The 23979-nt window shown below is 36.4% G+C and overlaps 1 protein-coding gene across 1 annotated transcript in view; it reads left to right on the forward strand.

Annotated features, from left to right (window-relative positions):
- Nucleotides 1-16233: 16233 nt before the first annotated feature.
- LOC140160316 (polyprenol dehydrogenase-like) overlaps nucleotides 16234-23979 on the forward strand; it is a 248165-nt gene continuing 240419 nt past the window's right edge. Inside the window, exons 1-2 of the mRNA XM_072183581.1 lie at nucleotides 16234-16344; nucleotides 23649-23756. Coding sequence (XP_072039682.1) covers nucleotides 16245-16344; nucleotides 23649-23756 — 208 coding nt within the window. The 5' untranslated portion in view covers nucleotides 16234-16244. The remainder of the gene's footprint in view (nucleotides 16345-23648; nucleotides 23757-23979) is intronic.

A 23979-nucleotide genomic window follows, 5' to 3' on the forward strand; every position in this document is an offset into this window, starting at 1 on the left:
ATCCAAGCACCATAAAACGCAGTAGAAAGTGGAGACAATCTACCGACGAGATTCTTCAGGTTTTGAAGAAACTCCATAACACATTCAAACACCATAAAACGCAGTAGAAAGTGGAGACAATCTACAGACGAGATTCTTCAGGTTTCGAAGAAACTCCGTAACACATTCAAACACCATAAAACGCAGTAGAAAGTGGAGACATTACAGACGAGATTCTTCAGGTTTTGAAGAAACTCCATACAAAGCATTCATTCCCCTTCTATAAAACGCAGTAGAAAGTGGAGACAATCTACTAATGATATTCTTCAAGATTTCAAGAAATTCCATACAAAGCCTCTATTTTTAAGCATAAAGCAGCATATTTGGACATACCATTTTATTGGAGTATCTTTAACCATATTTAGTTACTGAATCACCCTTCCAGCTTTTGGGAGGGTGGGTGGGACTTTTTGGTCCATCAAGATCGAAGGAACAATTGCAAGTGCATCACTAGGAGAACTATGGACATAACAAAGGAATTAAAAAATAAGACGGGAGACCTGAATGGCTGCACACCACTAAAGTGACAGCTGACTGGACAGAAAAACTGAGCTTGTTGCTATAACAACATAACAACAACCCCTAAATTAAAACTGACTTGACCAGGAGACCAAAACACTTTAAGTGTACTTGAGAATGCTCAAGTGGGAATAAGAGGATAAGCCTCTACACCTAGATGCACATGACAGCCTAATGTCCCCTGCTGCTGAGACAATCTAGCTTTTTAAAAGATTTGCAACTTTAAAAAACGGAATTAACAAACCGAGTGACCTCTCAAAGCAAAAGCTAAAGTGTGATGTAAGAACAACACTGTCATATATTTTTATGATTATCGATCCCAACACAATCGTTTCAATAGAATGGCTATCACATACGTAAGAATGCAACAAAGACCCTTGCGATAAAAACCAAACATCAAGGTCAATGTCTGAAAATAAAATAATACATGAGAATGTTCGTTCTCGTTGAGTATAATTACCGTATAATTAGTGATATTGATGGCCGACCCACATGCAGTTTAAGTTGTTCATAACGCATAATAAATATAAGCCTTATAATCTAAACTGAAAACAGACATTATCGTTATACTTGGAAAATAGCCAATACGGTAATTTTACAACTAATTAATGGGTATGTGGATTTGCCATTTGGTCTAATACCATTTGGTATAATATCCATTTCGTCTACATCCATTTCGTCTAAACCCATTAGGTCTATATCCACTACGTCCAATAATCATTTCGTCCTTTAAGCATTTGGTCCGATAACCATTTGGTCCGATATCCATTTAGTCTAATAACCAATAAGTCTAAAACCATTTAGTCTAACAACCATTTAGTCTAATACCCATTTGGTCTATAACCAATAGGTCTAATAGCCAGTTGGTCTAATACCCATTTGGTCTACAAACCATTTAGTCTTACAAGCATTTAGTTTGGTAATAAATAGACGAAATGGAATTAGACTAAATGGTTATTAGACCATACGAGTATTAGACCTAACGGTTATTAGACCAAACGTTTATTAGACCAAATGGTTATTAAAGAAATATTAGACCAAATGGTTATTAGACTATATGGTTAGTAGACATAACGGTTATTAGACCAAACAACATTAGACTAAATGGACATTAGACTATATGATTATTAGACTTAGTGGCAATTAGCCTTTTTGGTAATAGACCAATTGAATATAGACTAAACGGGAATTAGACGAAATGATATTAGACCAAATGGCAATAGACCTTGGCATTAGATGCAATATCGTGTTTTGTACATTTTTGACGCATCCTTACGACAAACTTACAAGCATTTGAATGGGCAAACTTCTAATTCTAAAAATTACAAACTACCCTTCAATACAAAGAGAATATATTCCAACAAGCGAAACAAAATAAAATCTCGAAATTGACAATGAAATAAAGGCAATTAGCATTTGGATTTGAAACGCATCAATATATAAGGACACAGTTCTATACACTTTGATCAGCTCGTAATCGGCGGGCCTTTAGCATCGTGGATTATTAACTATAAATATATTTTATTTCGAGAATTATCTTGTGACATCTTGCCAGAAGCATCTCAAATTATTCATTCAAGTCCAATACGTCCAATAGAGACCAGACGGGTCAACTATGACACTCTAAATGTAGGTCTACTTTTCGGCGTAGTGATAAAAGCCTAATTCCCGCAGAATACGAGCTGATCAAACTGTAGCTTCGATGTGTTTGTACCCTCATAGGTTGAGTGCTTGACCTTTTCAACTCCACAACCTGAGCTCAACTGTTGAGCTATTATAGATTATTGAACTGTGGCATGGGTTTGAGAAATTTTCGGCCCATAGTCTATTGGTAAATGACAGTGTAAATCGCAGCTGAGACAAACGTCACTTTTGATGTCTTTTATTTTCTTTTATTGACTCCATTATGATTTCTAGCTATTATAGATTATTGTACTGTGGCATGAGTTTGAGAGATTTTCGGCCCATAGTCTATTGGTAAACGACAAGTGCAAATCGCAGCTGAGATAAACGTCACTTTTGATGTCATTTATTTTATTTTATTCACTCCATTATGATTTCTAGCTATTATAGATTATTGAACTGTGGCATGGGTTTGAGAGATTTTTGGCTCATAGTCTATTGGTAAATGACAGTGTAAATCGCAGCTGAGACAAACGTCACTTTTGATGTCTTTTATTTTCTTTTATTGACTCCATTATGATTTCTAGCTATTATAGATTATTGTACTGTGGCATGAGTTTGAGAGATTTTCGGCCCATAGTCTATTGGTAAACGACAAGTGCAAATCGCAGCTGAGATAAACGTCACTTTTGATGTCATTTATTTTCTTTTACCGACTCCATTATGATTTCTAGCTATTATAGATTATTGAACTGTGGCATGGGTTTGAGAGATTTTTAGCTCATTGTCTATTGGTAAATGACAAGTATAAATCGCAGCTGAGATAAACGTCACTTTTGATGTCATTTATTTTCTTTTACCGACTCCATTATGATTTCTAGCTATTATAGATTATTGAACTGTGGCATGGGTTTGAGAGATTTTTAGCTCATTGTCTATTGGTAAATGACAAGTATAAATCGCAGTTGAGATAAACGTCACTTTTGATGTCATTTATTTTCTTTTACCGACTCCATTATGATTTCTAGCTATTATAGATTATTGTACTGTGGCATGGGTTTGGGAGATTTTTGGCTCATTGTCTATTGGTAAACGACAAGTATAAATCGCAGTTGAGATAAACGTCACTTTTGATGTCTTTTATTTTCTTTTATTGACTCCATTATGATTTCTAGCTATTATAGATTATTGAACTGTGGCATGGGTTTGAGAGATTTAGGCTCATTGTCTATTGGTAAATGACAAGTATAAATCGCAGTTGAGATAAACGTCACTTTTGATGTCATTTATTTTCTTTTATTGACTCCATTATGATTTCTAGCTATTATAGATTATTGTACTGTGGCATGGGTTTGAGAGATTTTTGGCTCATAGTCTATTGGTAAACGACAAGTGTAAATCGCAGTTGAGATAAACGTCACTTTTGATGTCTTTTATTTTATTTTATTCACTCCATTATGATTTCTAGCTATTATAGATTATTGAACTGTGGCATGGGTTTGAGAGATTTAGGCTCATTGTCTATTGGTAAATGACAGTGTAAATCGCAGCTGAGACAAACGTCACTTTTGATGTCTTTTATTTTATTTTATTCACTCCATTATGATTTCTAGCTATTATAGATTATTGAACTGTGGCATGGGTTTGAGAGATTTTCGGCCCATAGTCTATTGGTAAACGACAAGTATAAATCGCAGTTGAGATAAACGTCACTTTTGATGTCATTTATTTTCTTTTACCGACTCCATTATGATTTCTAGCTATTATAGATTATTGAACTGTGGCATGGGTTTGAGAGATTTTTGGCTCATAGTCTATTGGTAAATGACAAGTATAAATCGCAGTTGAGATAAACGTCACTTTTGATGTCATTTATTTTCTTTTATTGACTCCATTATGATTTCTAGCTATTATAGATTATTGAACTGTGGCATGGGTTTGAGAGATTTTTGGCTCATAGTCTATTGGTAAATGACAAGTGTAAATCGCAGTTGAGATAAACGTCACTTTTGATGTCTTTTATTTTATTTTATTCACTCCATTATGATTTCTAGCTATTATAGATTATTGAACTGTGGCATGGGTTTGGGAGATTTTCGGCTCATAGTCTATTGGTAAACGACAAGTGTAAATCGCAGTTGAGATAAACGTCACTTTTGATGTCTTTTATTTTATTTTATTGACTCCATTATGATTTCTAGCTATTATAGATTATTGAACTGTGGCATGGGTTTGAGAGATTTTCGGCCCATAGTCTATTGGTAAATGACAAGTGTAAATCGCAGCTGAGATAAACGTCACTTTTGATGTCATTTATTTTATTTTATTCACTCCATTATGATTTCTAGCTATTATAGATTATTGAGCTGTGGCATGGGTTTGAGAGATTTTTGGCTCATAGTCTATTGGTAAATGACAAGTGTAAATCGCAGCTGAGACAAACGTCACTTTTGATGTCTTTTATTTTCTTTTATTGACTCCATTATGATTTCTAGCTATTATAGATTATTGAACTGTGGCATGGGTTTGAGAGATTTTTGGCTCATAGTCTATTGGTAAATGACAAGTGTAAATCGCAGCTGAGATAAACGTCACTTTTGATGTCATTTATTTTATTTTATTCACTCCATTATGATTTCTAGCTATTATAGATTATTGAACTGTGGCATGGGTTTGAGAGATTTTTGGCTCATAGTCTATTGGTAAATGACAAGTGTAAATCGCAGCTGAGACAAACGTCACTTTTGATGTCTTTTATTTTCTTTTATTGACTCCATTATGATTTCTAGCTATTATAGATTATTGAACTGTGGCATGGGTTTGGGAGATTTTCGGCTCATAGTCTATTGGTAAACGACAAGTGTAAATCGCAGTTGAGATAAACGTCACTTTTGATGTCTTTTATTTTATTTTATTCACTCCATTATGATTTCTAGCTATTATAGATTATTGTACTGTGGCATGGGTTTGAGAGATTTTTGGCTCATAGTCTATTGGTAAATGACAAGTGTAAATCGCAGCTGAGACAAACGTCACTTTTGATGTCATTTATTTTCTTTTATTGACTCCATTATGATTTCTAGCTAGTATAGATTATTGAACTGTGGCATGAGTTTGAGAGATTTTCGGCCCATAGTCTATTGGTGAATGACAAGTGCAAATCGCAGCTGAGATAAACGTCACTTTTGATGTCATTTATTTTATTTTATTCACTCCATTATGATTTCTAGCTATTATAGATTATTGAACTGTGGCATGGGTTTGAGCAGGGGCATTGCCAGCTTTTTTGGTCAGGGGGGGGCAAAATAAAAATTTTGGGGCACAGACGAAAAAAATTACTGTTGCATCATACAATACATAGAGACAAAAGGCTTTATTGGGACGATGTGCGCGCGTAGCGCGCAAAAAATTGGTATTTTACACTATTTTCGCCCTTTATCAGGATGGAAAGGGCTTAATCTTTGCAATATGCGCGCGTAGCGCGGAAAAATTGTGTATTTTCGGGCTGAATTTCGGTAGAAAAGGGCTCCTTGCCCTTTTCTTTTCCTTTGCCCTCCTGATTTTCCCTTTTATTTTTTTGTCAGAGGGGCACTTTTTTCTTTCATTTTTTGTCAGGGGGGCACTCTGCCCCCCCTGCCCCCCGCTGGCTACGCTACTGGGTTTGAGAGATTTTTGGCTCATAGTCTATTGGTAAATGACAAGTGTAAATCGCAGCTGAGATAAACGTCACTTTTGATGTCTTTTATTTTCTTTTATTGACTCCATTATGATTTCTAGCTATTATAGATTATTGAACTGTGGCATGGGTTTGGGAGATTTTTGGCTCATTGTCTATTGGTAAATGACAGTGTAAATCGCAGCTGAGACAAACGTCACTTTTGATGTCTTTTATTTTATTTTATTCACTCCATTATGATTTCTAGCTATTATAGATTATTGAACTGTGGCATGGGTTTGAGAGATTTTTAGCTCATTGTCTATTGGTAAATGACAAGTGTAAATCGCAGCTGAGATAAACGTCACTTTTGATGTCTTTTATTTTCTTTTACTGACTCCATTATGATTTCCCTGTTGTAAGGAATATATCTTGTAGCGTCATAACGGTTTGGCGCTTATTTCCACACTATCTTGCCATTATTCTCCGTGGATTTTCAGTATTGTATGTGACATTATTCTGAAGCAACGATTTTCTTAATTAATCAATCTTGTGATAATGCTTGATGCTCGATATTATAGTAGATCCTTTGTAGAAGAGGTATAGAAAACGCGTTGACGATGACCGTTTCAGAGAAATCAGGATGTGGAATAAAAAGCATTAGTGTATACACTGATTGATACTTTATAACGGTTTCTTGATATATGGTTCCTGTGGGAATACACTCTACACATCTACAGAAGAATAAAGAAATTACAAAGATTGTTTACATCGATAGTTGAGTAAAATGATGCTTTTGCTTTTGCTGAAATCATTTAAATATATTTTTTAAATCAGTAAATCACAATAAGCTTAGATTGTGCTATTCTGTAACTATGTTAATAAGTTAATTTAACGTTGGATGCCAGGTCCTGCACTCATAATATTTGCGGAACTAATTGTATGATCAGGACGACCATGTGGATTCATCTTGTTGTGATAACTATTACGGCTCCATATTGACGTTTCAGTGCCTGAAAGGTAGGTTGTGAGCGTGAAGTTATGATGATGTGTTTTTGGTAAATTTTAACTATATGGTCGAATCCAACCAAAAGTGTCCACGGGCCAAAAATAAAAGTCCGAAATAAAAATGTCTCCACAATTTTTTCCTTTTGCCCATTGATTGATGACATATTGGCCTTATAGGAACCAAAAGTGCCATTACTAATCTTGAAAAATAAATCCAGGACGTGTGATAGTAAATGTGATATCAAAACCCAATGTTACCTACGAATACCACTAGGATGCTTTCACTATCGCAATACTAATCAACCTAAAACAAATGGAATATTCCCATTAACGCTTTTTTCGTGTAATGTAGACCACAGGGTGTCAGGAAAATGCTAGCTCAACCAGAAAATATTTGTTTTATTTTTATAACGCGATCAATATGATCTTAGTCAATTTATGCTAGTTTATTTTTGAAAATGAAGTTTAGGTCAGTTTCTGTATTTTATTTATCAAATGAGTATGAATCAATTTACACATTGTATAAGAACGAGTAGGATATATGTTTTCAAGAATATTAGGAATTATACGCATACACCTAACGCTTTATACAATGAAAATGGGAAAAAACCCGGGTATTCGTAGGTAACATGAGCGATTTAACAATATCTATATTGAGTTTAGAGGTTTAAATTTTGCTATTATGGTAATGAATTAATAAAATGGTAGTTTTAGATCTCTTTCAGATGGTACGTCCAAATGAATAAATGCTATTACCTTAGATCAAAAAAAATTTTGATGCTTTTAGCAAGATTTTGATATACAAGTAGTTAATCAGCAATTTTACATAATAAATAATTGTTGAATGAATCCGTATATGGGTAATAATAGTGTCCTGGGGTACCGCTTAAAGTTTTTGACAATTAATTTCCATTGGTAGGGACACTTCATTACACATGTCATGTATTATGCTGTATTCGTAAGTAACATTTCAGTATTTGTAGGTAAGAATTAGACTTTTGGTGGATATCGCAATCAAAACTTCATTTTATACAGCACTTTGAAAGTATTAGTTTCTTTATGTGCGTTTATTGATACTTTAGACCCTATCATGTATTAATAATGTCGGTTCACAGCGGTAAAAGAAGGATTGAAGTAAGAAACAAAGGCACTAAAGTGACTTTAATTTGCTTAATTGCACACAAATCGCTTAAAACCGTTATTGCTGACTTGCGAAGTCCATCTTGGAGTCAGTTACGTCCTGTGGCCTTTCGTTTGAGGGCAACTACCATTAGCTTTATACCAGGGTCCATCACTGTGTTGTCTAGATCATGAGACAATGAGAACAGTCGTTTTTGTCATGGTATTCGTAGGTAACCTTAGCGAAAACGTCAAAGTTACCTTCGAATAAATCAATTTGGACACAAATTACTCAGACACCAGAAGGTCGGTAAACATTTAAAATGAAGCACACATGACAGTTGACAAATCCAAGTATTTGTCCCCTTCTAATCTTCCTTGAATCTGATTTTTCTTTCAAATGAGCAGACCATCGTCTATTTCAGTACATATTTTTCAACAATTAAGCCGTATTCACTTTTGCATGGTGGGCATGTATGTGAATTCGCAACTTTCATTGACATATGATTTGATAGCAAACATACAGGCCTTCGTTATGTACCAATATGGGCATTGGCATGAATGGCGGTGTTTCACAATACTGTCATGATGTCAAATTGTATTCGTAGGTACACATTCGGTTACCGAAATTTACCTACGAATACTTGCTTTTATTGTTGACATCTCAGAAATATTTAAGCGCAGGCTATTGAAACTTGGTAGAAATAAAGAGTGTATTGCCCTGCACCTATTGCTTAACTATTGTTTACTATTCTCTCACTTTGTGGAAATGACACAGCTTTTAACATGTATTCGGAGGTAATGCATATTTTTTACCAAACCTACCTTTGTGCCATTTAGAATTTCTGGTAGCTAAACACAATAATAAAGATATCCGAATGCAATGCATTTCAGTATTGGACATATCAAAGCTTGTATCAATTGCGCATTTATTAGTGATTTCCATTTTTTAAAGATATATCTAGTGCTATGAAAAATTGTATTCGTAGGTAATGTAAAAAATACCACTCAAAAAATTATCACAAAAAATTCATAATTATGTACAAATATGTGAAAAATTGAACAGGCAATCTTTGAATACACACCTTTCAGGAAATCAATTTAGATTCAATCCAATGACTTCTTTTCATAACTGATTTAGATGTTTTTAAAAATACCTTAAGAAATATTTTGAAAAAATGGGTAAAAATAGCATGTTTTGGGGTCTCTGTGTCTAAGTTTTTCACAGAAGGGGTCTTATTATATATGGCGCGAAGCGTATGATCAAGGCGAATGAAGACTTTACCTCGGCTCCATCGAAGGAAGAATCTGACTCCTGCGCTTCCACTCTCCTCACAAGACTGGATGAGAAACGCAAAGAACGCTGGATCGAGACTGTGGAATCAATCGACTTCACCTACTCAAGCAGAAGGGCCTGGCAAACCGTCAACCGCCTGACAGGCAGATCAACACCAAATGCCGGAAAGTGTCCAGTAACTGCGAACGCCATCGCCAGTGTACTTGTGAACAACGGCCGCTTCACCAACCCTGACCGTGATCACTCCAGGCGGGTCAAGAAGGAAGTGTCCAATCTTTGGAAGATGCCATCCACCTCCGATCTCTGCAGCGATTACACCATGCAGGAAGTAGAAGATGCTTTGAAACTACTCAAAGCAGGTAAGGCACCTGGACCAGACAGTATCCACCCAGAATTCCTCCATCATGCTGGCTCTGCTGCAACCAACTGGCTATGCAAGTTCCTGTCATCCTGTATGAAACGATGCAAGATACCAAAGATTTGGCGCAAGGCAACTGTCATCGCACTGCCCAAACCTAATAAGCCAAAGGATGACCCTAAGAGCTACCGTCCAATCTCTCTTCTCTGCATCCCCTACAAGCTACTGGAGCGCCTGATCCATAGCCGTATCAACCCGATTGTAGACCCACAGCTTCCTCACGAGCAGGCCGGTTTTCGTCGGGGCAGATCAAAAGTGGACCAGGTCACCCTCCTCACCCAAGACATCGAAGACAGCTTTGAAGGGAACCAGAAGACTGGTGCTGTATTTGTAGATCTGACAGCAGCATACGACACCGTTTGGCATAGAGGCCTGATATGCAAACTCCTCAAGCTCATACCAGACAGACGGATGGTGTCCTTCATCGTGCAGCTAATCTCGAACCGCAACTTCATTCTTAAGACCAGCGACGGCCAAGCTAGTAGACCACGCAGTCTGAGGAACGGTGTGCCACAGGGCTCCGTCCTAGCACCCCTCTTATTCAACATCTACATCCATGACCTGCCCAATACCATTGCTAAGAAGTATGGATACGCAGATGATCTGGCAATCCTGAAGTCGAGCAACTCTTGGGACACAATCGAGAGAGCGCTCAGCCTAGATATGGATACCCTAGATACTTACCTCTACCAATGGCGGCTCAAGCTGAGTGTTGCTAAGACTGTCTCCTCTGCCTTCCATCTCAACAACAGGGAAGCCAACCGAGAACTCAATGTAACCATCAAGTCAAAGCGACTGAACTTCGAGGCTTGCCCCACATATCTAGGAGTGAACCTGGACAGAGCCCTCACCTACCGGCAGCACTTGGTTAATCTAAGGGACAAGGTCACAGCAAGATGCGCATTGATTCGTCACCTAGCCGGCACCAGCTGGGGAGCAAGCGCCAAGACCCTCAGAACATCAACCCTGGCCTTGGTATACGCACCAGCAGAATACTGTGCACCAGTATGGAGCAGGAGCCACCACACCCACCAGGTAGACACTGGTCTAAATGAAGCAATGCGCACTGTGTCAGGATGTCTGCGACCAACTCCAACCGAACAGCTTCCGATTTTTAGCAGGAATCCCTCCGCCGGACATCAGAAGGAAAGCAGCCTCCGTAGCTATAGCACTCCGATCTGAAGAACCAGGACACCTCCTTCATGACACCCTGTCAAGAGCTAGGAACAGTGAGGGGAAAGCAGGAGATTGGTATCCAGGAAGCCGTTTGCTCAGCAAGCAATAGTCTTGATGAAGACGACACAGCCTAACCAGACAGCCAAGGACTGGACAGCTAAGGCATGGAAAGACCAATGGCTTCAGTCTTCCTCACCACTCCAGCGCTTTGTCACAGACCCAACAGACACCATCCCAGGCTTCAATCTACCCAGGTCTGCTTGGACAAAATTAAACCGCCTGAGAAGTGGAGTTGGACGCTTCAATGCCAACCTGTTCCAATGGGGCTTAAAGGAAAGCCCAGCTTGCGAGTGCGGTAGTGAGGAACAAACAGCCGACCACATCATCTCATCCTGTCACCTCCATAGACCACCGAATGGTATCTCCGGCCTGATTGAAGTCGATGAAGCCACCAGGGACTGGTTGATGCGTACTGGGCTTGAAATGTAATGAAATTTATGTTTTGGCTTTTATATCTTGTTTCTTCCTGACATACGCAAGAAGAAGAAGGCGAATAAACACAATACAAAAACGAATACCAATTGATTAATACTTTTAAGTTATGGCCCTGAACATGCCGTGTACACTTTTCGTTGGATTCGACCATATATATCACTGTTGAAAAATGGTTCCAAGTGGAACCTGAAAAGGTTTTTAAGCTGTCCTGAACACATATAGCTACTAATGATGTGGAAATTAGAGGACCAATTGTGATGTGCCCTGAGTAATTAAAATTGATCATTTATCTCTGTTAACAAAATTAAAAGATATTTCATGAGACATTTGAGGAAATCCCTTTCATTCATTAAGTTGATCAAAATAAATTCAATCATTTCTAAATTAGGGGAATCCCTGATAATATAAAGTGAATATATGACATCATGGGGAATACCCACAGGAAGTATTGTAATGTGACAGAATGGTCTATTAATAGATCATGGGTTTTAGGAGTATAAAAAGGTGGAAGCTTTAGTTTGGTCTTTGAAGAATACCACGAGAGTTTATAAACTTTCTACGTGTTGGTAATCGTTGTGCTTCTAGTACATTTGAACCAGTGTACATAGCCAATAATGTGTTATTTTAATACAGCAACGAAGGAGATTTTGAGTACACCAATGTGCTCCTCCCCATCAAATGATTAATATTCTTCTGTCGACTTGCTGGAGTCTGGTTTATAAAAGCAACACATCTGCCAAAAAAGTGAAGCAGTGCAGAAAGAAGCCTGTTTCCTAGTGAGAAAGAGGGTGATTAGTGAAAGAAATTTACCAAGTGTTTGGAGAACTGCGCAAGGAGTTAAGTGTTTGGAGAACGGCACAAGGAGTTAAGTATTTGGAGAAAGCAGCACCATTTCTGTGCGAGGATTTCATACGCAAGGATATAAATGCAAGTGTACAATAGAGGTTATCCACTTAACTCATGCGTGACTTCTAACAAAAGGGCGCTGGTTCCCGTAGTATTCCTCATTCAAACCAATTCAATGCACAACCTCGGAGATACCTCGATGAATTTGGTGGGCTATTTTGAAACAGTCATGGTTACACATGCAGATACTTCTTTTGAAAGTCCTAAACAAGGTATAGCAGTCGCTGCTAGGATATGCAGCTTATAGAAGAAGGATAACCTGTATGGACTTTGCTGATTTTCGCAAGACAAGTGAATAAGGATATATACATCAGCCGTCCAGAACGTTGCAAGAGCTCTATGATCACCAACACATGACCAAGAAGAAGACTGCTGGCTAAGTACTGATTAGTTAAAATTGTGATTGTGTGATTATTTTGTATGTGCAATTGTTGTTATGTACCAATCATATTTTACTTTCAATTAAAGACTTAGGTCTTGCTAACTTAATCAAACAGTGTATTATTGTTGGGCATTCGTGTGAATTTGGGTAAAAGGTGATTTTGGCCTTGAGTCATTTGCGGTTCGTAACACAACACTATTCAGGGAGACTGTGGTATGATATATCGTCCCGTGCATTTTTAATGATTAAAACATCCCACCTATTTAGATACCTGCTATAGGTCCCAAAGAGCAAGAAAAGTCTTGATGGAAAAATCTGAGGTGTGGCAGAGGGCGGCCATTTTGGTTTTCAAAATGGCCGCCGTTTTGATATTTATTTTTACTATAACCTGAGTTGTGAATATCCTATGAGGCTAGTTTTGGTGGCAATACCCACATTTCCAATACCTATGAGTCCAATAAACGTAGTGCCAGCTTGCTAGAGGAACAATAAGACTGGCAGCCATCTTGATTTCAAAATGGCTGCCATTTTAACATTTTTTACTATAACATGAGTTGTGGATATCCTATGAGTCTCATTTTAGCGGTAATACCCACATTGTCAATACCAACAAGTTCAAAAACCATGGTGCCAGATTGCTAGGGGTACAATGAGACTGGCAGCCATCTTGATTTTCAAAATGCCTGCCATTTTAACCTTTTTACTATAACTGGAGTTGTGAATATCCTATGAGTCTCATTTTAGTGGTAATCTCATAGGGTCTGCCGCCATCTAAATACCAGCTATCATGAGAACGCACTACCAGACGATGATATGGTACAATAATGTCATTCCAAATCCAGAGTTGACCCGCAGCATTATGGCTCGGATAATTTCTGGAAATTCTGCATGACAAAATTGACAACTATGCTGCAAGTGTCAAAGAAATGGACTGAACTATGGCTGTTCTATTGAGTCAGATAAATATGAGAATAAGAAAATGTGTACATGATAAAGATGATAGTTGTAATGAACTATAATGTGTATAATACTGTTTTAACAGACTTACTTATAAAACAAGTTCAGTATTAAGGAAGTGTTCAATCGGAGTAACTTGCACAAATGACTGAAAGACATGCCTTTTCAGTTCAGTAGTAATTTACAAGCATTTGAGCAATAATTCTCATGAAAGGTGAAGAACTTTATACGACATTCAGAGCCAGAGTCATTGTTGAAAATATACCATAAATGGCCGCCATTTTGAAATTCCAGATGCCTGTTTATCTCATTGTACCCCAAGCAATCTGTCACCATGTTTTTTTGAACTTGTTGGTATTGACAATGTGGGTATTACCACTAAAATGACACTCATAGGATATTCGCAACTCAAGTTATAGTAAAAAATTTTAAAATGGCAGCCATTTTGAAAATCAAGATCGTTTATTGGACTCCTAGGTATTGGAAATGTGGGTATTGCCACCAAAATTAGCCTCATAGGATATTCGCAACTCGGGTTATAGTAAAAATAAATCAAAAACGGCGGCCATTTTGAAAATCAGGATGGCCGCCCTCTGCCACACCTCAGATTTTTCCATCAAGACTTTTCTTGCTCTTTGGGACCTATATAAGGTATCTAGATACATGTAGGTGGGATGTTTTAATCATTCAAATCCCACGGCTGACCACAGTCTCCCTGACTAACAGTGAAAATTCATGATATCACAGGGGCAACAAATGGGCGCACTAACAAATGTACGATTAAACAAAGGTTAGCCTACCTGTATTGCTTTTTTGTGATAATCAAGCATTTCACTTTCAACATAAGCCTGTAATTTGCTTACTTGAGGAACGTTATCAAAAATCTATTCACAATAATGGGCTATTTTAAATACTACTAGAAGTTTTATTTGAACGAAGAAAATTTTTCAAATGATTCGAGGAGGAGCAAAAGTCACACTTCTCCGTATCTTGACCATGTGATCGGCTATTACATTTATACATAAAACACCGATTTGTATTCATTTGATAGATTTTTCACATTCTGACCTTTTAATTCACCATAATCAGTGGCGGCGCCAGGAATTTTTTTGCGGGGGCATTGAGGGAATGAGGGGGCAAAGTGAATTTCAGGGGGAGCAAAATCAACAAAGTTTGCGCAAAATTGCCGCAAAAAGTGGAAAATGTTCGCAATTTTGGGTTTTTACTGGGGTGGCAGCAGGGGGAGGGCAAGAGTTCTGACTGGGGGCATTTACCCCCCATGACCCCCGTGGCGCCGCCACTGACCATAATATTATTCCCTCTGTTTGCTAGCTCCCCCAGAACGGGTTTCACGATCAATAACTCGGTAGATCCCAAAATCAGAATTCTTCAACAAGTGAACCCTCCGATTATGTCAAGATCCTATGTTGCATTCGATAAAATACGTGTTCGTATATACTTTTATTGTCACTTATTATATAAACCCTTTTTATGGCCATTTATTGAATACATAACCTGTGATAAACATCTGTATACTTTTGAGTTCAAGTGTATGCGCTCATAATAATATTGTATAACATAATAGCATATGAATTTTAATTTTAAAAATCGACTATGGCATAGTCTAAGCAAAACCGATGATGTAGGCCTACCCACTTTACATGAATTTATGAACATTCACACCACAGTAGCGCTGTACATCTTACACACACCTATTTTTATAGATGATTTTCGCCATCGTGAACATAATTACATTTCAAACATAATTAATAATCCTCGAATTTATGTGTTTTTATTTTATCATTTGATGGAATAAATTGCATATTCCATACTCTATTGCAATTTAGCATAAGATAGTATGCTATTTATTTAGTCAAAATAATATAAACCCCTCAAACCGAGAATTACCAAATTTTGAAAGAATTGTTAATCCCGAGAGAGAAAAAAGATGAGAATTGTGATGTTCTTTTTATATCGGCCGTTCCATATCTTCGTAATAAGTTTTTACGTTGCAAATATGCAAAGGTAACTGGAAATCCAATTTATATCTAGGCCTAGTATCATAATTATGGTTTCCGACATGATTAATGAACCCCGGTAATGAACATGCAGAAATTGCAATTAATAATTAATGAATACGGTAACATTCAATTGTGATATTTGTACATGATAATTGCTATTTATTTTTTGTGCATTTCAAATGGCATATTTTCTAATAGCAGGTTTGATGAGCATAAATATGAGCTATTTGACTAAATTCTTAAAGCCATAATATACGATCCTTTTGAATGAATTGGGTAAAAAACAATTTTTAAACCTGATATTTTGGCATATTGTAATGTTTACACATGGAATCAGTCAAATTTGTCGTTTTGTAAAGCATCATAGCAATTTTGAATTTATGTCTTATTAAGATATTCAACCAGCCAAGATTAGATAATAATTGTGATTTTTTTACATTATAGAATTTTTTTTCATGTATAGAATAAATGAACAATTCGACAAAAAACGAGGAATACAGCAGTGTTTATAAATTTGTAGCAATTTGCGCACCTCTCAGTCTCACACAAATTGAGGGGAGTGAGACTATTCCTTTGGTGCTACCTCGCGAGCAGGAATCTAATTTGCAGAATCAAAAATGGCAGCGCCCATGGACTTTCTCCGTCACGTCAAAAACATCCTTCATACTTACTGGATCGGGTTTGTTTGTCTAATTTATCAAGTCTTATGGCGACCTAAGGAGCTTAAAGGTATGGCTAATATGTTAAATTTGATTATATTAGCAATTGTAGTAGGAAATATGAATCATACATTTTGTTCGTGGTTATCATGTACCAAGCTGTTGAATTCGGAAGGTATACGCCTAGACTAATTCCAATCAGCCGTCTACACTTCGCATGTACTGTGTATGCTTCGTAGTGACGACTGATTATCTTACAGCCAATATCATGACGGACTTCTGAAAACTATTGAATGCGACTTTGGTTGTGCGCCGTAGAGCGATTGACTAGCGGCGACCGCGTACCGCGTCGCTGTACCGCGCCGCTGTGACAAGATCGCGCTCTGAACTTCTAAAAACAACAAACTCGGTCAAAAGGTCAATTTGGACACAACTGCGCATGCTCTATGCCACAGGAATCCTGTTGCAAAATCCGTCACTTTTTTTCCACGTAGTTTTCTCAGTCGTCAATCCAGACGGTTGACGACTGAGAGCAGCAGTCTAGTATACGCCCCTAAAGGGCGTATAAGATGATGACACATAATTAATTATGAAACGCATATCCGAGGCTATACAAGACTCGCCCTCATGTATAAGATCCACAACAACATGATCGACATCCCCAGTGATCGTTACCTAAAACCAGCAACCCGACGCTCTCGTCATAGCAACGAAAAAAGATACGTCACCCTCAGTGCTCGCCTGGACATCCACAAATACTCATTTTTTCCCAGAACTGTAGTGGAGTGGAATGCCCTTGACACACTGTTGTAAATGCAACATCATTGAACACTTTTAAGCAGCAACTAAGACAGTAATCCTCACACCCCCCGCACAAGCCTGGCATCATACTCTAACCGAGTCCAGCCAGTATAAGAGCAGAAGCAGAAGACGCATGTATCACACTGTCATGAGTCATCCAAAGGTTATCTGATATAAATGCATGTAAATCACGCAAATGCCCAATGAATGCTTGGAAATACATATTAAATACAAATATATGTTAATTAATATGTATCTGGTTACAACCAATAGACAGTAGAGAGACTCTACTGTCTATGTTACAACTTACATTCACATTGTAGATGCTTGCTGTTCATATCTCTGTGCTGGGAGATAAAATTAATATTGTCAAGATCAGTCATCCAGGCTCAACTGTGCCATGTTTGGCTGAGTAACGGTAAACCCACATGCACACCAGACACGAGCCATTCCTGTCTAAAAGTTGGTTTTCTTATTTCTAAAGATTGGTTGCACATTCATGAGATGCTAATTTCTATTGTGTTAATTTCTGTTGTGATGAACACGCATCTATTCAATTCTCTCTCACTTCACTGGAAATGGTGTAGAAATGATAGCCATCGAGGTCACGTTACTGAAGTCATGAAAAGATTATGTGTATTGTTCTCAGAAAATCCCAGGTTTTCTAGCTATGGCACTCTAGCTGAAATACAGCAAGATAATGTATTTTTTTGATAGAGTATCTTGAGCTAATGCACATGGTCTGTTATGCCTTAAAATAGTCAAATTTGTGTAAAGCTGGGTTTGGGGTACTTGTCGTTACCAAGTGCGTAAGTTTATGTGTGTAATGCTTGTTCATGAATGTTGACCGACTGGAGTACATAGATCATGCCTGTGATTCGGGTTTCTGCAATAAGTGGGTTTTGTCAACAACTTGACACACATTTGTATTGGTTCGATCAAGCATTGAAGTCCTTTCAATTTTTGTAGCACATCGTTCAAGCATGCTTTTTTAATGTAAAGCGCCGGGGTAAAGCGCCTCTGTCTGACCTTAGTAATAGTAAAAACGGTTTACTATTAACAGAGTTCTAGGCTATTGTATTGTACAACGAATCAGCAGTCAAGGTATACAATACACACAAACACATACATGTATTATAAACAAATTACACAAGTGAAGGAGATCATTTACTATAATTATGACCTCCTTCACTTGTTACGTAATATTTATTTGTGTGTATATTCATTGTATACCTCGACTGCTCACATTAGACCCAGTTTTAACCACCGTTTATCAGTGGGATCTGGTAGCCTAATGGATAGAGCGTCTGTCTAGAGATCGGAAGGTTGTGGGTTCAATTCCCATGCCGGCACATTCCCTTGCTTTTTTTCAAGTTGGATTGTGTGCCGGTCCGGATTTGTGTTTATTTGTTGTCTTTAATTCATTTGTAACACTTTGGGTTGGTAAACTGTTCTTTCTGTGTTGAATAGGCTCACTTTTTCTCCTCAACATTTTTTCCAAAAATTTTTTGACCAAAGCTCATTTTTGACCATAATTCAGTTTTGGCCAAAAAAGTAAAACTTTTGACCAATAAATTTTTCACATTTTTGACCAAAAATCACATTTTTGGACAAAAAAATCACAATTTTAACCAAAAATCACATTTTTAACCAAAAATCATGTAACATTTTGACTATATCGCTTTCGTGTTTTTTACCGAAAATCACAGTTTGAACAAAAAAATAACATTTTTGACCAAGAACAGATTCTGAAAACATAATAATGATAAAATTGGATGTTTTTTCACCCAATACAAGGTTTATTGTTCTCGTTATGAGATTTAAAATATTGAACTCGACTATGTGTCGTCCAATATTTGAATGAAAACTCATAGCTCGACCAATAAATTTATGAATTGGGTTCAAACCAAATATGTGACACGATCAAGGGAAATGAGTCGGATGTCGCTAGTATTGATTTAGAGATATTGGCAAAGAAAGTGTTGAAAAGTGTTTTATATTGTTTTCAGCGATTGATAAATTGATGTAACTTTGCAAAGAAAAGTCGTATCAACATGGGGTTTTCAGTTTCAGAAAGCTCTATTTCAAACTCATTTTCGACCAGGGTCGACATGTGACTCATTCCTCTTGATCATGTCAAATATAAGTATTGCCAAATCAATTACCATCACGGTTGTATTTCCATGTTAACTACTACAAGCACGCTCATAATACCATTATACATTTCAATCATACATATTAATATTGTTGTTCTCGGTTTATATTGATTTAATTGTTACTGCTTAAAATGTATTGCTATTTATTTATACCATTGACTTTTGTTTACATTTAATATTATTAATCTCTTGAGCTACTAGTGTCACTTGTAATGTTGATGATTGATGAAATAAAATATGAATGAATGAATGAAACCATCCAATTCGAAAATGTGGAGCATTTTCCAGAATAAATTTTGGTTATATGCCAAAAGTCGACTTACCACCCTAAGAATGGATTTGCCCATACTACTAATAAAATTGTTTAAAACTTGTAGATATAAATTTTGAAAATAATCAAACTCTCATAAAAATAATTTACTGGAAAATGGAAAATTTCAATGTCATCTGAGGGCAAATCAGGTTGTATGTTGTATTTTAAAACTGATCAGCATCAGGTACCAAAACTCCACAATGTTATTTTTAAATTTTTAAATTTTTAAAAAGGTTTAAATAGGCATGGATCAGAAGTCATTTTTAGAGAGCATTTACTACAATATATGGTTTCAAGCATGTATTAGTTAAATGTGATCACCCTAATTATTTCTGATTATTCCCTTTAATTTGTCTCATTATCATTTGTTTTAATGCAAAGATTAGAAACTTGAGCCATCAAAATTACACAAAATTACTTGGGCAATTATCGTAGTAGGCTGATGATATGTAAGAGTTTCAAAACTATAATAATTCAAAATTGTCATAATAAGCCCAATCGCCATTCTAACTTCCGGTTTTTGAAAGCAGTTTTAGGACAGTTTGACCTCTGACATATCGAGAAAATTTACGTAATTATTATTAATTTTCTTAATATTGTCATAATTTTGATCATTAAAAATACCAAATAATTAATTATAAAACACTAATATTTTTTATATTTGTTTTAAATATTGTAAAACATTTTAGATTATATTTTGTACGTACAAAAACCCAATATTTCTGAATTTTCTGAAAGGTCAAAGGACAAAGTGTCCTAAAATTGCAAAAACTGTCCTACAATGCATTGCAAACTTCCAATGCCGATTGGGCTTATTGACAGTGTGATCTTCTAAAGCTGGTTGATAACACTTTCCTTGCCCAAGCTAATGACAAAAACAGGTGAGACTTGGTTTGGGAACCAGCCTGTGTTTTAATGGACTATTTCAGTTGAAATCCATACACCCCCTATTGAAGACATAACCACACAGGGAGTGTGAATTTCAAATCGGGTTACCTGAATGGGTGACTCCATTTGAAATCTACATTCCCTGTGTGAGAGATTACAGGCATGTCTTTGATACAGGGTATGTAGAGTGGAATATCCCAGTGTTATAGTTTATTGCAACATTTAATTTATCACTTGCATTGGGAATGTATGCTAAAGCCACAATTTCTCCGTGATACGGAAAAACAGAAAAATTCACAGAATTCGGGGTTATGCTCACTGAAATTTGAAAATGCCACAAAATAGTGAAAAAATGTGTAAAATGTCTAACTTTGTATTGATCTGCAAAATAAAATAGAGAAAAGTGATCATTTAGCAGTAATCAACCATTAGACAATCCAATATAGCATTAGTTCTATGCTTATGATGTAAGATTCTAGCCATACTACAGTAAAATGTAAAACAAAGACACTTTTCAAACATGTTTGTTTTAGTGGAACACGGAAAATCAGGGAAATCGTCCAATTTGTAATACGGATTTTAAATTTTGACACACGAAGAAATTGTGGCTTTAATTGTAGCTAAATTAGAGTCAAGTCTTTGCAGTGTAGCAAATTGGTTTCATGCAAACAAACTTACTTTAAATGTTGATAAGACCAAGTTTATGGTCTTTGGTACCAACCAAATGCTTGAAAAGTTTAATGATATAAATCTAACCTATGAGGATACTTTTATTATTGAACGAGTTCACGAGTTTAAATATCTTGGAGTAAAACTTGATTCTAAACTTTCTTGGTCAGCTCATGTAGATTATTTATGTAAAAATGTTTCTAAAAAAATTGGTGTCATTAGGCGTGTTAAATACTTCCTGCCTCGTCAAACCATTGTTATGTTATCAAATGCACTTGTTATGCCTCAATTTGATTGTGTGTATGGAGTAATTTTTCTTGTGAATCTCAAGCAAGGCTGCAAGTGTTACAAAATCAGCTAGCCAGGACAATTTTATCTGCTGATATTAGAACACCAATAAGTAACTTAATGAGTGCACTACAGTGGATAAAACTAAATGATAGATGGAATAATCAACTTCTTATTTTAGTTTTTAAGTGTTTAAGAAACCTGGGTCCATCTTATCTATCATCTAAATTTGAATTTGTTCATGATAGTCATATGCATATTACCAGGAATCATTCATCAAATACTCTTGTTGTACCAAAACGTAATTCAAATTCAGGCAAGCGTACATTCCATGCCAGAGCTGTTAATACTTGGAATGAAATTGCACCTCAAATCCGCAAAGAATTAAATAATATGTCTTTGTATCAATTTAAAGCGCGAACAAATACTTCTGCTAAATAATTTGGGATTTCTATTCCCTTATAAATTGTACTTTTTATAAGGACATTTTAGCTTTAGCTTGTATTTTGTATAATCTTTGCCATATGAGTTCAATACTATTTATTATGTTATTGATTTACCATGTGTAAGATGTAAATTTACTATGTATCAATATGTATTACAGTATTTTATAATTGTATGAGGGCCTGCTTGGAAAGCAGTGCTTGACACTGAAGTGGAATTACCCTCAATAAAGAAAGATTATTATTATTATTATTATTATAATGTATGCCTACAAACTGTGCTTTTAAAAATGTGCTGATGGATCCTAACCTAAAATGCCCTAAACCCTAACTTGAAAACTTTTCGGAATAACGGCCCTTCAGACTAATGGGCTGCTCCCATAAATATGGCTATTGTGTTTTACCCTTTTTATACATACATACATACATAAATAAAAGAGCTTTTAAAGCGCTATTTCAAAAAGATCAAAGCGCTAAGTGATACACTGCAAAAACAAGAGAAAGAACAAAAGCAAAGAGTCAAAAAGGATAACAATGACTAATGAGCCTTAAGAGATTTTTTAAATGTTGTCACCGAGGTTGCCTCCCTGATGTTACGCGGGAGGCAGTTCCACAACGCTGAACCAGCAGAACGAAAAGACTTGTCACCACTGCAATTTTTAGCGATGTGAGTGTTAAGAAGACTGGTATCCATAGAGGATCTTGTGATGGTCCAGATGAGCATGTTCTGTATGAGAGTAATTCCGTGAGGTATGAAGGAGCAGATTCATGCAAACATTTGAAGACATACAGACAGAGTTTGAATTTGATTCGAGCTCTTACTGGCAACCAGTGATGGTCATGCATTAATGGTGTGGGGCTATCAAGTCTGGCGGCATAGAATATGAGTTTGGCTGCTTTGTGTTGGAGGGACTGCAAACGATCAAGGTCTTTTGATTTTGCTCCATAGAGGAATATAATTTTGATGTGATGAGGCAAAATATGTCTGATATTGATTTTGAAAGTGCATGAAATGTTCAATCTCAATACCGCCCTCCTTACAATTCACCACTGTCCATTATTGACTCTCCTGGAGCCAATTTCACATTGACCAAAAAACCACTGAGTAAATGTCCATCTTTTTTATTGCAATTTTGCTTCCAGAGTCCGGAAACAATTTTATCATTATCACTAGAGGCAGAAAACATTGGGAGCCATTTTCGTTTTTGTTATATTGTACCAATATATGCCGCACCAGCAGCATAGCTGTTTTGTTGCTACTCTGCGATGCATTTTCAAGGTTGCCATCAATTTTTAGTCCAAATTGTGGGGCATGTCACCGAAAAGTCACCCAATTTTTCTTTTTACCGTAGGTTTCATGGGACAGTAAAGTACTGAAAATTGTGAAGGGAATATCAAAAAGACACCCAATTTGTATTTAACATTGGTTTCTATATTAGGCCAAACAAAAAAAAAGTTCGTCTCAAAGCTCACGAGTGGTTTGAAAACAAATGCGAAATGCGATTTTTTAAAAACAAAATTCCCGACTTGGTACTTTTATGGTATTTTGAAAAAAAAAGCCTGATTTTCGCTGAATTTTTAAATAAAAAAATTCTGCATTTCTTTTTTTTTCAAATCTTGCAATTTTACAAATGGGCGCGCAAGCTTTGAGACGAACCTTTTTTTTGTTTGGTCTTACAGGATATGGTCAAAATTCAGTGGGAAATCCTCAAAAGTGGCCCAATTGGGCTACCAAATAGCAGGTCTGGTAACCCTGAATGCATTTTGCTAATTGTATCTATCTCTGCTCTGTATCCTTTTCTTTTTTCAATAATAGATTTGCAGCAACATAATGGATGTGTTGCCATAGTAACTGGAGGAGATGGCGATATTGGTATGGAAACTGTACGAGCACTATGCCGGCATGGGATGCATGTAATTATAGGTGAGATACATTTTTTATAAAAATCTTGATGGTTATTATACTTGACTACCACTCTAAGAAATTGGTAACCAATTTTTCTCATTAGAAAAAAAAAGAACTTTAAACAACAAAAAAAAATCCCTGTTCTACATGCCCGACCGACCCAAAATTTGTATTTTTGGGATTTTTAAATCTTTTTGATGTATAATCAGGAGATCAACTGATTTTGACAGACAGAAAAAAA

Source organism: Amphiura filiformis, chromosome 9 (genome assembly GCF_039555335.1).
Source record: "Amphiura filiformis chromosome 9, Afil_fr2py, whole genome shotgun sequence".
NCBI lineage: Eukaryota > Metazoa > Echinodermata > Ophiuroidea > Amphilepidida > Amphiuridae > Amphiura > Amphiura filiformis.